At 43.5% G+C, this 16,522-nt stretch overlaps 1 protein-coding gene across 2 annotated transcripts in view; it reads right to left on the bottom strand.

Annotated features, from left to right (window-relative positions):
* The window catches only part of glra3 (glycine receptor, alpha 3), a 59,922-nt gene that overhangs the window by 26,734 nt on the left and 16,666 nt on the right, over window positions 1-16,522 (bottom strand). For both annotated transcript variants that reach the window (XM_034688806.1, XM_034688808.1), the window contains exons 2-3: window positions 2,944-3,074; window positions 2,431-2,498 (exon numbers count right to left, since the gene is read on the bottom strand). In XM_034688806.1, coding sequence (XP_034544697.1) covers window positions 2,431-2,498; window positions 2,944-3,074 — 199 coding nt within the window. The remainder of the gene's footprint in view (window positions 1-2,430; window positions 2,499-2,943; window positions 3,075-16,522) is intronic.

Raw genomic sequence — 16,522 nt, 5'->3', positions numbered from 1 at the left:
TTTTGCTCCAATCCAAAGAGCCTCTCCGACAGCTTTGCTCCCCTTTTTAAAGTCTAAGGACGCTCGTAGTGAAACCCTTCGAACTCCAGGTCTGAGCACATGTGTGTGTCTGCATATTATCAATGTACAAAGCAGCCTGAGTGCAGCCCGAGCTGACTTCATGTCACTTTAAAGTATTTGCTGTCAGAGTCACTGAGCGTCTTCACTGCACATCTGCTATTCCTGTCTGCCTGTCTGTCTCCTCTGATTTCTGTCTCCGTCTGCCTCCATCCGTCATTATCTCCACTCATCACTGTGTCATCCCGTCTGCCATCCTCTGAAGATTTTCTCCCCTCCTGTTTCAGATTATTCGCCCTCTGGTCGCTGCTCACAGAGACAATATTACCAAATAACCAAGCCGATGCTCAGCCGATAACACCAGCAGCAGTTACTCAAACACAGCCCGACAGCCATCACTGGTTTCAACAAACAGAGTGAAGTCAGAGGAGGAGCAGGTCAGTACTCCAACACTTTCATCCTCTCTGTGGTATAAATCAGTCTAACAGGGCATGCATTGGTATTTTTCTTCTTCAAACACTTTCTGTCTCTTTAATCTGAAGGTCAGAGTTTATGAAGATGGAGTGGCAGCCCCAAAATATATAACTGGCCAGTTTCCCTGTAGGAGGCGGGGCTTATGCTGCATTCATGTGCTCCTCGGATGCTCCAAGTTTCCGGGTTGAGAAGTCGTTCTTCCGACTTCGGTGTGTTCGAATTTCAAAACGTGCATCTGCTGAGTGTAGAAATGAAATGCTTTTATTCCTCGTCTCTCTTCCCGATCTTCCGGCTGTGTAAGATGCTTGATTCTGATTGGTCAAAAAACCTTGATTGTGTTTATTAACTTTCACTAACAAGAGCAACGTCAGAGACAAACTGATCACACGTCATGTCAAATCAATCCGCTGAAAAGAGTTCCGTAACATTTAGCTTCTGCTTGACCGTAAGGGGAAGTAAAGCTTCCGTTAGCATCAAAACAATGCGGCTAAAACTTTAGCTTAGGTTAGCATGCTAAATCGGCAGTCTACAGACATTTTCATATTGGATCCTGTCCATCAATATGATGAAGGAGCTGAGCAGGTGAGAGAAACTTTAGGTTAGCGATCTCCTCAAAGAAAGTTAAACCATGAGCGGTGGTGATGATAGCAGCAGGGTTCAAAGTTGTGACATTAGTTTCTTTTTAAAGGTGTGTGAACCTCAGAGCTCAGAGAAGAAGGAGAGCTGAATGAGGACAGGTTCATGTTCAATCCACCGCAACAGGCAGAGAAGAATCCATCACCATGGAACGCTAATCATTGAGTCATTTGAATCAATAAAATAATCTTCAATCAATGTTTTTAACAACGTGTTTGTATCTTAAGTTGGTACAGAGTCGGAACACTGGTTTGTTCAGCTGTGTGCCCCATGTACGGAGTCTGTAGCCCTCAAGCAGATGGCCCTGGTTCAATTCAAACCAATCCCCTCACCTCACCTCTCCTCTCTCTCTCTCTCTCTCTCTCTCTCTCTCTCTCTCTCTCTCTCTCTCCCCCTCTCCCTCTCTCTCTCTCTCTCTCTCTCTCTCTCTCCCTCTCTCTCTCTCTCTGCATATAAAGGCATTAAAAAAAGCCCCACAATTGTAACTTTGCAGCTTGTTGGAGACGAAATGTGCAAAAAAAAAAACAAGAATTAAAAGTGGAGGTCACTGACAAAATCTGGGATCAGATTTCAACTTTTGTATTCAGCGTTTCTGCAGTTTCAAGGTGTGGCTCTGATCAGGAGGATGAATTATCTCCTGGAACAACCTCTCCAACAATGAATACTTCAAATATTAAAGACCTGTGTTAAAGATTTACTCCTGCCCTGTGACTATTGTGCATTTCAGGGACTTACAAAGACGAAAATTCCTGATATGAGGACATACAGACTAATCTACATTTCTGTACCCCAGAGGAAGGATCTCTAACATTTGCATTAATAAAAGGAAAGTGAATCAAAGTCATTAAATCACACACATTAGCCTCCTCCTCCTCTTGAAGGTCTGCATTCAGATTTAATGACATCTGACCTGACTAATGCATGACAGCCTCCTGTCTGTGCACCGAGCATGACCTTGAGTATTAAACCTTCAACACAAACTCTAAAAACACTTTACTTATTTAATCCCTGACAGGGTTCAGCTCCTGTCAGGAAAAAGAGCATCTTATTTAAATATAAGTTTGTCTCCAACAAGCTGCAAAGAGCTTCCTGCAGCCTGCTGAAACTCTAACCTCTCATGCATCATCATGTTTCATGTTTCATGTCCGACAAAGTTCTGCTGAGGAAGGAAGTTCACTCTTTGGATAAGAAGCTCAGTGGATCCCTGTCCTACATGCTCAGTGTTTTAAATATGACATGCTCTCTGCAGAGTGTGTCACTCACCATGGTGGTTTCTGCGATGGAGCCGAAGCTGTTGATGAAGATGTTGCAGGACACGTTGACGGGAGGACCTGCAGACGGAGAGAAGGACGGACTTCAGTGTGTGGATACAAAATAAATGAAACTTTACCTTTCTGAGATAAAAAAGATGTTTCTACATTTAATCAACATTTGAAAAGTTTAACTGCTCTGATCAAAGGGCCGCACATAAACGGTTCAGTAAAAACACACTGACATAACATTTACATCCGAGTCTCAGGGACTGAGTCAAAAGAATAAGAAACGTCTTTTAATGCTTGGCTCCTTCTTAACTTTCCTGTCTCCAGAGAGCGAGCTGACTCAGAGCTAAATGTCAGAGCTGAAACTGTCCCCGGTCTAAAGCTGAGGGATTCTCTTCTCCACACACAAACCCAAGATGTTTCCTGTTTGATGGTTCCTGCAGAGAAACACAGACTGACACACACCCACACACCCACACACACACACACACACACACATACAGAGGGAACCCAGTACCTTTAAAGTTGGGTCGTATCCTGGCGTCGTATCCTGACGTCCTCCCCATCAGCTTGTCCAGAAAGTCCGACGGAGACATCGGGACCTGCCGTGCCCTCGCAGCACTGTCCATCTCTTTACACTGGCTCACACTGTCATCAGAAACACAAACACACATAATCAACCCTGACACTTCAACAGCACAGATAAAACACAGAGTGGGTCGGCCTTCTGACAACTTCTGACAGCTCTGATGTTTCTACTCTGAACGACCTGGTCCCCCCAGGACACACTTCCTGGAAACGTCTAACCGGCCTCAGAACCAAAAACACTAAAAATAAGAAGACTTTTATCAGCAGGCTGCTTCACAACTGTGCTGATATCTTAAATTAAATCCATGGTGTCACAGTGATCGATTCATCAGTGTAGAGAATGAGAAGAACTGCACAGTAATCTCCTTTATGCTAACAGGCTAACTGTGGTGTCATATGATGATGCCGGCCTGTCTATCTCCTTTTATGGTTATCTTTATTGTATAGCCTTTGTCTCTTTTTTACTGCCCTCTAGTGGTCTGGAGGAGTAGTGAAGTTATATGTAATGGTTCTCCATACGCCACTGGCCTTATTTAGATCATCTCCACGTGACCTCAGGCCTCGATGGAAACGCAGACAAGTTCCTGGATGTAAAAGTTCCAGGAACTTCTGGTAAAAAAAGCACCACTTACCAATGACTCCTAAGTACAATTAATTGGATCGGAGGAGTCCAGGTAAGGGTCGGGAGAGAGTCTGGATCACTAACACTTTATTAAAATACCTCAGCGGAAAATTTTTGTCATGTCAAGTCGAAAGCGGGGAGCTAAAGTCTCATAAACAATAAACCAAAAGGTGCTTTTCAACCAGAAGTTTAAGGAATCCTTAGTTCTAGGAACTAAATGATTCCTGTGGCCCATTGTTTACGTTTCCACCAAGGAAACCTGAAGTCTGGTGAGAACAATAAAAGTAATCGCAGGCTCCACCCCCAAATATTCCAGGACCTTTGGAAAGTATGACCCCCCAAGAGCAGGGGCTTTTCAGGAGGTAGATTAACTACCCTGGAACTAAATTTAGACCCTGGTTTCTGTGGTCTAAAAGCATGTTAAGTTTCTCCTGGAAAACAGAGCTAAAAGTTACAGAAGTCTGTTTTTCTCAGAGTAACTCCTCTCAGAATTTGTTCGGATTGGTGGATCTCATCACTCCTCTCAGGAAAATAAAAAAAGAGGACATCACTGATGATAGTGCCAAAAGAAATCAGTGTCGCTCCACCTTCCAGGAAGCAACAGAACTCCCAGAGCGACAAGTGAAAAGTCGATCTCACAGAACGGGTCTAGTTCCAGACAGTTCCAGGTATCAGGGCCATCCACAGGTCAGTACCTGCTCAGCCGCTCTCACACCTCATCTCTGGAGAGTTTTCAGACCTGCGTATGCTTCCTGTCATCCTCTAATATCAGACTTGTTTGTGTTGAGTCAATGCAAGAGTATAAACCAGAGAAGGGCTCCTGCCTGGCCGGGGATTCAAACTAGGAACCTTCCCGTTCACTGTACCGTGGTGCAGCCAAAACTGAGTATAAAAACGTGTAAACATAATGCACCGTGTTGGCCGACCACGACTCAGAAACACTCGCCAACAACATCACCACTGCTCTGTGGTGTGTGTTACTTCATCAGCTAAGCTCCTCTGGATTAGTGTGTGTGTTTTATCTGTCTGACTGTGTGTGTGTGTGTTTGTATGTGTGTGTGTGTGTGTGTGCACGTGTGTATGTATTTGTGTGTGTGTGTGTGTGTGTGTGTGTGAGCTTTTGTGTGTACTCGTGTGTGTGTGTGTGTGTGTGCGTGCGCTTGCGTGTGTATTCGTGTGTGTGTGTATTTGTGTGTGTGTGTGTGTGTGTGTGTGTGTGTGTGTGTGTGTGTGTGTGTGTGTGATGGTTTGCCTCATGAACATTTGCTCAACTGGTTATGATAATTTGGTTTCATTATGTTGATAATATTACTGTCGTCATCGTGGGCTGTTAGTCCCACTGACGTTTTCTATGGACGCTGTAGTGTGTGTGTGTGTGTGTGTGCGTGTGTGTGTATGAGTGTGTGTCTGTCTGGGCAGTAGCTTTTTAATGCTACTGTACAGCAAGGCCTAATGATCCTGAAACTGCACTCATGCATGTGTTTTTCTGTCAGGACGAGGAGGAACATTTCCAAAAATAACTCACTCCAAGAGTCAGACGGTCACACACACACACACACACACACACACACACACACACACACACACACACACTGGTGGATGCAGCACATGTAAGTATAGTTTCAGGATCGTCAACCTTTACTTTGGCATTTGGAAGGAGCTTCCTCTTTCCCCGGCAGGGACTGACCTCACACAGTCTGAAGATCTGAATCAGGAAGCCGACCGTGAGTCCCATTACTCATTTAACCTCCTCCGAACATGAACTCAGCTTGCGACGACAGCTGGAGACCAACAGGCCGGGTCTCATTCATTTACGATGAGCTGAGGGAGACGAGGAGCCACAGCTGGAGGAGGGACATTAGACCCCATTAGACTCAGAGGGGGTCAGGTTCAATGAGGAGCAGTGAAGAGGGGTGATGGCCGATAAAACATCCAATGTGTTTATCTAATCACGTCTCAGTTCACTGCCAGAGACTCTTAGTAAGATGAGGATGAACCCACTTTGACATCTAATATCTGGAGACATGAGTTAGCACTGTGCCGCCATCTTGATTTATAACAGAGCCGGTGACGATGCGGCCAAATGAGATGATACAAGTTTGCACATCTCATAACTCACAAGGTATCTGTGCACCCTCTGCACATTGCTCTCAAATCATCCCAGAGCACCTTCAGTCAGAGACCCAGACCACCAGGACGTCTCGGTGACCGTTACACCATTGGATCTACATTAGCTAATTTAAAGGTAGCAAGTTAAAATCCACACAGACTACATCTTTAGAAGTCTCAGGTAAAACGGAGAATCTCTGAACCCTCTGGCCGTCACCTGATGAAGGTCTCTGCCGATGTTCCACTGGCACCTATTTGACAATTATCTGAAACCCTCCCCTGCCCTAAACACACGTCTAATAGGGTTGAAGGAAAGTAAATAAACCTGGTATTGTAATGTTTTCTTCTTTCTGCTAAATATATTGAATAAATACATACAGGCGTAAGTACGGCGGGTAGTTGCAGTGTGTTTCAGGGTCTTTAAGTCTGTCTTTGTTGGATCGTTGAGTCTCCGTTGCGCTTGGGATTCAGGACCTCTGGACAGCTGGAGTCATGGGTTTGAGGTTTGAGGTTTTCCTGCAGTAATCACTGAATCAAGGATTCTCCTCCTCCTCTCCTCATCCATGTTGTCTTTCTAGTCCTCTGAAAACCTCTGACCTTAATTAACCAGATGCTTTACTTCCTGTCCGGCTCCATCTGCTCAGTTGAGATTGATGCGTCGTGCAAAAGTAGAAGTCTTGTGTATCTGCTGCTACGGAAAGCTCTGACAAGCTGGATTTGAAGTGGAAGTCAACACATTGACTAGAATTGAAACTGGTGCCACGACGGAGCGAAGAGGGATCTGGTGGAATTTGTCCGTTTGTACCACAGTGGTGTTAACAGAGCAGGAGTGAGGTGCTGCTGGTAGTGTCTGTAGCATCAGGGTGTGTATGTTTACATTTTACAGACATGCTCAGACTCAGCTGTTGTTAATGTTTTCTTCTTGACTTGTTATTTAATGTAGTGAACATTCCTCTTCTGCTGTGTTGGATTAAATGCAGGTGTTGAGATTGTAACTGATATTTATAGGTCATATTTTCCCTCAGATTTCAGGAGCCTGCTGACCTGAGAATCCAGAATGAAAAGCTCATTATCCCTTACCATGTGAACTTACATAAACCTGCTCCTATTGTTGTGCCAGACTTTAGCACAGTCTGGCTCTGGAGCACTCCAATCCCTAAAGCTGGCCTCAGAGCGGGGGGATGCTGACACACTGAAACCGGCCACTGAGAGCCGAGCAGAGAGCTGCTTCCTGGTCGCTGCGTCACCACACACTCTCTGTCTGTCGGTGCGAGTTGGCCTGCGTACAACAATGTGTCCGCAAGGTGTGTGAGTCATACCTAACATTGTGTGTGTGTGTGTTTGTCTCCCTAAGATAGCAGCCAGACAGTGTGTGTACCTGGCTGTGAATGCAGGTGCTGTCTCAGTCTCTTTGACGCTGACTCTGCTGACGGTGTTTTTAATGGAAAGAGTAAATTGTAATTCTTACACTGACTGGACGTTGACCTCACGCTTCCTTTGAACTGTATGAAAGCGTTCTTTAAGGTGGAGCTCCCTCGTGTGAACGAGGCTGCACACATGCAGTAGTCACAAGACTGTTTGACCCATACACAGAAGTTGCAGCAACACAAGCCCAGAGCTCCCGGGTGATTGGACGGTTCTACCAAGCAGCAGAGACTTTCAGGTCTGAAGCTGTGACCCAGACAGACAAACTTTGAGTCACATTTTCTACAACCTTCAGATTATCTGGAACAGAAACTCCCTTTCTTTAAAACACAAGGAGATCCTGTGAGGAGGTTTCAGCTGCTTATAACAGAAGAAACAAATAACATCAGCAGGAAGATAGATTTATCTTTTTTACTGCCCGACATTATTACTTATTACCAGGCTTTGTTAAATACTTGATTCTGATTGGTCAAAATGCAATAACTGTGGTGATTCATTCTCAACAACATAAGTAACGACTTGGACAAACTGATCACAAACCTCATATCAAACTGACCAGGAACATTCCTCATGTGGGAAAAACATAAGAACGGAATGGCACGCATCAAAGAAGAACAGAATGGAACGGAAAGGAACGCATCATAAGAGAACAGAATGGAACAGAAAGGAACGCATCATAAGAGAACAGAATGGAACAGAAAGGAACGCATCATAAGAGAACAGAATGGAACGGAATGGAACGCATCAAAGAAGAATGGAATGGAACGGAATGGAACGCATCAAAGAAGAACAGAATGGAAGGGAAAGGAACGCATCATAAGAGAACAGAATGAAATGGAACGGAAAGGAACGCATCATAAGAGAACAGAATGGAACGGAATGGAACGCATCAAAGAAGAATGGAATGGAATGCTTCAATGCTTGAGACAGCTGGATCCCACGTCATATCAATCCACAGAAAGTAGAACTGAATACATCAAAGAAGAATAGAATGGAACGGAATGGAACGCATCAAAGAAGAACAGAATGGAGCGGAAAGGAACGCATCATAAGAGAACAGAATGGAACGGAATGGAACGCATCTTAAGAGAACAGAATGGAACGGAATGGAACGCATCTTAAGAGAACAGAATGGAACGGAAAGGAACGCATCATAAGAGAACAGAATGGAACAGAATGGAACGCATCAAAGAAGAATGGAATGGAACGGAATGGAACGCATCAAAGAAGAACAGAATGGAAGGGAAAGGAACGCATCATAAGAGAACAGAATGGAACGGAAAGGAACGCATCATAAGAGAACAGAATGGAATGGAGAGGAACGCATCAAAGAAGAACAGAATGGAACGGAAAGGAACGCATCATAAGAGAACAGAATGGAACGGAAAGGAACGCATCATAAGAGAACAGAATGGAACGGAAAGGAACGCATCATAAGAGAACAGAATGGAACGGAAAGGAACGCATCATAAGAGAACAGAATGGAACGGAAAGGAACGCATCATAAGAGAACAGAATGAAATGGAACGGAACGCATCATAAGAGAACAGAATGGAACGGAATGGAACGCATCAAAGAAGAATGGAATGGAATGCTTCAGTTCTTGAGACAGCCGGATCTCACGTCATATCAATCCACCGAAAGTAGAACTGAATACATCAAAGAAGAATAGAATGCTGTCGGTTGATCAAAGCCAAAAAGAACAGTGATTCATTCTAGACAGAAAAAGAGACACCATGATCAACCTGATCACAATCATAACAGATCAATCCACAGATAAGGAGTCTGTCTCATTCTCCCTCTGCCTGTTGACACTGTGGTAAAAACGTTAGTGTGGTTACGCTAACGTTTGTCCAAACAGTGATTCACAAACAATCACTTCCTCACAGAGGACAGCTTCTCGATAAGAGAGCTCGCTCTGCGTCATAGTATGACGACCCGGTCCTCTGATCAAGCTGTTGAGAGAAACCTTTTTATCGTTCACAGCCGACTCTTATCTTTCCTTTTGTTGGTGCACACTCTCTGATACACCACCAACACCCTACAGCTCTTTCTCCTATAGAATACATCGACCTTAACATGCTCCATGTTGCTCTACCTCTCCCCGGGACAGCGTCTTTCTTCAGATGGTGAACAGTCATGCAGAGTTGTCAGCTCAGAGCATCTTAAATCAGCTGCTAAGCTGCTTAGGTCGCTGTAGCGCTACCTCTCCCATCTTTTCCTCTCTCCCTCTCATCTTCTCTCCTCTCCTCTCCTCTTCTCTCCTCTCCTCTCTGCTCTGAGGAATGTGAGAACAATCGGATGCATTGTAGAGTCACAAAATAACATCCAATCCTTATCAATAATGGATGAGCTTTCAATCTAAACTTCTTCCTCTCACACACACAGACTATTTAAAGTTGAATCTATTCAGCGTATTTAACTCAGCTGCTACGACAGACTGTGAACTACGAGTGGAAGCAGGTCTGCTGCTTTTGTCCAACTATCTAAGTGGAGGGGTGACGTGAACACATTTCCTTTATGTACCGAGTACAGAGTATATCTTTATACTTCCTGCAGATTTGGAGGACAGGACCCCAGAGTACACTACAAAATTAGCAGCTTTGTATGGCCTTTTTTATATCATTGTTATTTTATTATTATTTACAATTTATTGTTTGACTGTTCTTCATTTATTTTGTAATTTTAAATAATTTTCAACAAATTGTTTTCTATTTCTTTTTTTTCACATGTTTTAATTAGGTAATTTGCTTGTTTGTTTATTTCATTGTTTTTATTTAATTTAATTATTCCTTTATTATTATTATTATTGTATTCATATATATTAATTTAAATATGTGTATGTATTTATTATTTAACAATTTATTCATATGTATATTCATTTATTTTAGTCATTTGTATTATATACTTTTTACTTTTTTATTTATCTATTGCATATTTATCTATGTAAGTATTTATTTATTTATCTATGTATTTATGTATTTTAATAAATATGTCTGAGCCCCTGTTTGATGTCTTTCTTATGTCTTGTTAAAATATTAAATAATAAAATAAATGAAATAAAAAACAGCAAACCTGAAAGTAGAAGTCCACAGAGAACCTTGAACCGAACAGATGCTCTTTAAGAAGTTTTAGTAGCAGCATCTGGTAACAAAAGAGGCTCTGTAGGTAGAGTCGTAGTCTCTCAATCGGACGGTTGATATCCATAACACACGGAGGACTGGACTGTTATTGTTTCTAACTCAGTCTGAGAAGCAGAGGGAGGGTCACAGGAAGCTGGTCATCATCTCAATAAGTCAATCCCGGGTTTCCCTGGGTGAGCTCACAAGAGAGACGCAGAGTTATAATCTACAAACTTAGAGCAAACTATGAGAAGAGATAAACATGAAGAGGTTATATAACACTGGTAGACAAAGTTTGCATAATAAGACAGACAGTATCACTGCTCCATCAATATTTATGAGTATATTTAACTGTAATTGAATCCTTGTATCCCATTAAACTGAAGAGTCTTCTTCAGTTTGACAGCTCTTACTTTAACTGACACTCCTGCAGAGTCAGAGAGACTCAGGGAGGTACAACAAGTACAAGGCTCTGATCTTTCATCGTTCTCTGATGCACAATGATATCAATAAATCACAAGGAGAACAGACGTCAGATACGTCTCTCTCTCTTTCACCATTAGCTAACGGTGATGTTAAAGGTGACATATTATGCTCTTTTTCATCAATATATATTGGTCTAAGAGGTCCCAAAACATGTCTTTAAAGTTTATGCTCAAAAAAAACACTTCGAAATCAGATTTTGGTCTGCCTGAAAACCCCTCTTTTTCAGCCCTGCTCAGAACACTGTTTTCTCTCTGACCACGCCCCCTCCGGAAATGGATGTGGCCTTGGCTGTCCAGCAGGTTGATGTAATGTTTACATGTTGGCTGAATATACACGGCTGCTCACAGACCGCTTTACTTCAACCCTCTGAATCTGATCCAGAATCTGATCCTGACGGAGAGGCGCCTGCAGCAGGACCTTTCTGAAGGATTGGTCACAGATTCTGTGTTTCTTGTTGTTGTATTTGTCAGTATGTTGACGTGTGTCTTGGTACACAGCTACGAACATGTAGCTATGTGGCTATGCTAACTAGCGCTAGCACTTATCCATGATAAATACAAATCATCCACTAGATCTTCAAATCTGTAGATGTGAGGAGTAAAACCGACCTTTGTGTTTATTAAGACAGCCTACAACTAGCATGCCTCCCTCTTAAGCTCCTTGTTAGCACACATGTGTGCAGGTAATGAAAAACAGAGGAGGGGTTGAGTTGTATTTTATACAGTCTATGGGCTGAACAATCTCCGAGCTCTGACTTCCGTTAAAGACCGGATGGCGTTGTGACGTATGAAAAACACTGAAAACTGAAACGGCTGGTTTCACACACATTTACAGAAAGGTGGAGAAATCAGAACAGGGGCAGAATGGATTCTTTTCATTATCGGGGGGTTTGTAGACATGCCAGGGACACATATTTCAGGTAGAGAACCATTAAATAGTCGATTTTGCATGATATGTCACCTTTAAGCGAATATGAAAATTCGAAATGTAAAAATGGAGGTCAGATCTCCTTCGGTGGGTCACTCAGGTATCGTCTATGTGTGAGAGCTCTGACCTGTCTGCACACCTTTGTTCAGCTACAGATGGAGATGTGATGACGTCCGACACAAGGAATTAAAGGCAGAGAGCGCCCTCTGTTGTTTGAAAAAGGTATCGCTGTTCATTTTTCATCTCACTGATTTGAGTCGACTCTTAAATGTGCTGACTTTCACAATAAGTACACCGTTACACTTCTAATATTTAGTCACACAGGTGTCAACAAAAGTAGTATCCAACAATTATCGAGCAAACAGGATCAAAAAACTGAGGAGAAAAAAAAGAGGATGTTTGCAAGGGATGGGAAAAGTGTGGAATCTCAGCTTCCATGGAGAAACGTGGAGCTTCTATCTGATGAATCAGGACAAGGTCAAAACCAAGACGGCGCCAGATGCTCTGCTCTTCATCAAAAAACACAAGATACATAAAGTGGCCAACAACAAGGTCATGAGTCTTAACCACAAGGAGTGACACTGTGCAGATTTAGATTCCTGCTGTCACTATCAAACCCTCATCTTCACATTTATGTTGAGTCAATATTTCCTCTCTGCCTCAGAAGCTGCAGACGTCGCCTCTCTAGGAAACGGCAGAAATAACTTCTCCAAACTTCGCTGCGCTGCAGAAACACAAAGATATCAGACTGAGACTCAAATCCTGCAGGATACTGCATCAGCAGTCGTCTGAACATATAAAAACCATATCACCTGTTCTCTGCCACTAAGATGCTAAAATGCAGAGCCCTGTCTGCGGGAGGTTGTGTCTGAAGTGCTGACAGAATTATTTATAACTAGCTCTCAGATTATGCAATAAAACACCCCGATGAAGCCGACATGAAAAGACAGAGAGAAGAGGCCTTTTTGCGTCTGGCCATACCGAGCGAGCCTGGGAGACCTTGGTTTATCTGGCGTTATGTAACACCACTTCTCTCACGGCAATGAGCATGCAGGAAAGTATAATGTACAAGAATCCATTATTATAGTGCATGATCCCAGGATGAGGATGACTGTGAGCTGAATGTATAACAGGAGTGTTTAGATGAGGAGCTGTCTTTTAATCCCCGTTTATCACCAACATGTCCTCCTGTCGTCTAAAAAGCTTCCACACACACATTTATTCCTCACTGTTGTGTCTGACTCACGTTTTCATTAAGTGTATTAATATTCTGCATCTTCTCTTTATCAGTTTGAAGGTAAATCTTGAATCTTGAGCTTCTCTGCATGATGTAGAGCCTGCAGGAATCAGTCTTTAATCAAAGGAGAACATCACCAGCCTGAATCGGTTGCCTGCAGAATGTGAGGCCCTTACCTTTTTGTAGAGCAGTGCTTTATGTTTATTTGTCGGTGCTTGAATCATTTTTAAATCAATATCTTTGATTGTTAAAAATCGAGGGGAAAGCCGGGTGACAGCTTCTAAACCTCATGTGATATAAAGTTATAAACCTTATACGGTGTGTCAAGAAGTTTGTAATGCACGTTCTTTGAAAAGGTTAACCGGCTCTGGACGTCTACTTCTTCAAACCTGAAGCTCAGGTGCTGTTTGGCTCAGTGGTTAAATGGTGCACCCCATGTACAGAAAATGTAATCATCAAAGCAGACAGCCCAGGGTTCAACTCTGACCTGCAGCCCTTTAGCGCCTGTCATCCCCCACTCTCTATCCCACTAGTGTCCTTATCCACTGCCCAATACTCTCAGTAAAGACATAAAGAGACACAAAAAGTAATCCTTTAAAACGTCGGTTTCAGAGACGATGCTCGAGAGACTCTGAAAGAGGAACAAGAGGAAAGAAGGAGAAGAGATAACTTTGTCTGGAGGCCCGAGCTACAGCATTTCAAACAATAAGAAAAGATGACAGCAGACAGCCACTGATGCAGTTAGTGATGTCTGAGCTTCAGCTACACACAGTGCAACTACACACAACAGCAGAGCCTCTGGAGCCGAAAAGACAGACCCCTGCTCTCTGACAGTCACGGCTGATGTTTGAACTGAGCCGATGACCACGCACACGCTGATCTGCAAACTTTCACTCTGAGGAAACTTCAGTGTTACATTGAAGAGTCATAGAAATGTTAACGCAGTGTTTGCTTATAAATTGAGCAGTGTAGTTCAGCCAGGAGACAAAGGCAAGCTTGGCCGACAGAACATCAGCTGCCCTGATCAGCTTCTGCCTGTCTTCTCTTCCCGCTTCACCTCCTCCACCCCAGCTCCTCCTTTCTGTTGTGTCTGATGTATCGCCACTGATGCTCGCTCTGTTCGGTAACCCAGGGGTCTTTGCTGCTGCTCTCCCTGCCTTTGCTTTTCATCTTTGCACTTGAAAGAGAGGGGGAGGTGTGCTCTCCCCGCCTCAGGCATTCCACACAAGATTGACCGTTCGGCACAGCACATTCACATGCAAATGCAAAAACGACTGAAACTGTTAGAGTGAGCATGCCGGACCAGAAGTTGGAGGCAAACTTTATAATGAAACACCTCCAACGAACACCTGTATTAAGCCATTCTTGAACAGAGTGGTGAGGACAAACAAACAAGAAGACGACTGCACATGCACACTCGAAAACTTTTTCTGGAGAAGCGTTGATAGTCCGCAGCATAAACACAGCTGGGAAGTCTGCCATTATTATCCCCCTACTCTCACAAGGCTATTTGACTGTGAAGGTAATAAACGGGCAAATGGGGCTGTGACGTCACTGTTTTCAGGATTTACGCATTGCCCGTTTACCTGGAGGTGGAAAGGGTTGCATTTAAAAAAATTCCACACAAAGAGTTTGCATTTTCAGTCACCCAAAACTGTTTCTGCGTTAATCCATCTATGCATTATCTTGAGTGCTTATCCCAATGGGGGTCGTAGGAGGCTGGAGCCTATCCCAGCTGACATTAGGTGGAAGGCAGGGTATACTCTGGACAGGTCACCAACCTATCACATGGTTTCTGTGGAAATGAATGGCTAAAATGCAACAATAGATTAACATTTTCTACTGAAAATGTGTCTGAGTTTACAAACAGTATTTGTCTACTCGCAGTTACTGACGACAACAGCTGAGTTCCTTAAAAAATAGAACACATCTGTGTCAGCAAAGGTTAATAAAGTTCACTGCAGAAGAGACTGCTCTGCCCACAGTGCTGATACTGACATTAACTCCTCTCAGGGATTGAAATAAGTGACATACATTTTGGTGTCAAAGTCATAATTTCAAAGTTAGCTGCTCATGATTTTTTCCCTCTTAGTTTCTATCCTGCTGCTGCTCTCATGTTTACTTTAACAGTGCCGGCTTCACTCATAGCCTGTTCCCGCTGCATCCGATTGCAGGTTTACAAATTATTAAGAGAGACACGGACGCTCTCCGTATTCTGCTTTCAAACACCAAAACACAATCTAAGCCTTCCAGTGGTGAAAGTGTTCCTCTGAGCGACTGAGGAAAACCTACCAGAACAACATCCACTCTCCTAGATAATGCCTTTTTATGATTTAATCCCCGACAAACAACAGCCAAAGTGGGGTTGAATAATGAATGGATGTCTGTCGTCCTCTTCGCCAAAACACGTCTTAATTAATCAGAGCACACGCCACTGATTCCACATTTCAGCTCCTCTGTGTGAGTGATGACGCGCTGCTAAGTCATCAGCTGGTGCACTGGCACAACCTCAAACCACTGCTCTCCAGATTTGGAATATGTGATCATGCACTGCAGGCTGTTTCACCTCAGACACAGGTCAGACTGGATTACTGCAGGATACGCCACTGTTAGAGGCCTATTCTCAAACATGCAAACAGAAGAGTTCACGCAGGTACAGACAGCTGAGCAGCGTCTCAGTCTGCACTGAGGTGTGTGATTATCAGCCTTTAATGCACAGCTGCACTCAGAGCTTCTGATCACTTCATATCAAAAGTTAATAACCGTCTGCTGCTTCAGTCTCTTGGATCCACTGTGATTGAAAACAGTCTTGGCCTTTGACACTCTCTTGTCTCATTTTTAACCCCCTTTATTATCCGTTTACAGCTGCAGTGCTGGTTCAGGCTAATTAGCTGCTGGGACTAATGCATACATCAGAAACACCACATTTCCCAGCTTCCCCTGGGGTATTTTTAGCATTAGAGCCCAGAACAACCCGGCGCAGTGGCAGGCAAGGGGTCGACTTCTGCCTTCAGCCAAATGTTCACTTAGTGTGGAGACTACAAGGCTCGCCCTCCTCCACACACACACACATGCACGCACGCACACACACACACACACACACACACACACATGCACGCACGCATTCAAACAGCACCACTTAGCTGTGCTTTCCATTCACATGTTTCCTTTAGCTGTTACAAGTGTTCACCAGCTCATATTTGTCATGCACCGTTACAAAGCAGGCAGTGACAGAGACACACACACACACACACACACACACACACACACACACACACACACACACACACACACACACTTCATTTTGGCAGAATATTCCATTACAGCTTTGATGTTTCAGTTGTCAGGCTGTGATGCTTGGAGTCAGGGATGTTTACCTGATACCTAAATCGGTCTTCCTGGCTGTGCTCACATAAGAACTATGAACTGCATGGGCAAACCCCAAAGGTCTAATATTCCACCCTGACTTTAGCTAGACGTCTTCCTCCTGGTAACATTTTTATAAGAAGCGGAGTGAGCTGAAAATTTGGGAAAATTTGCTGCAGGTGAGTGAAGTTGTCCAAGTACACATAGCATTAAC

The sequence above is a fragment of the Notolabrus celidotus genome, chromosome 7, assembly GCF_009762535.1.
Source record: "Notolabrus celidotus isolate fNotCel1 chromosome 7, fNotCel1.pri, whole genome shotgun sequence".
Lineage (NCBI taxonomy): Eukaryota > Metazoa > Chordata > Actinopteri > Labriformes > Labridae > Notolabrus > Notolabrus celidotus.
Note: the sequence above shows the minus strand (reverse complement) of the source record. Positions and strands in the feature narration are given on the sequence as shown.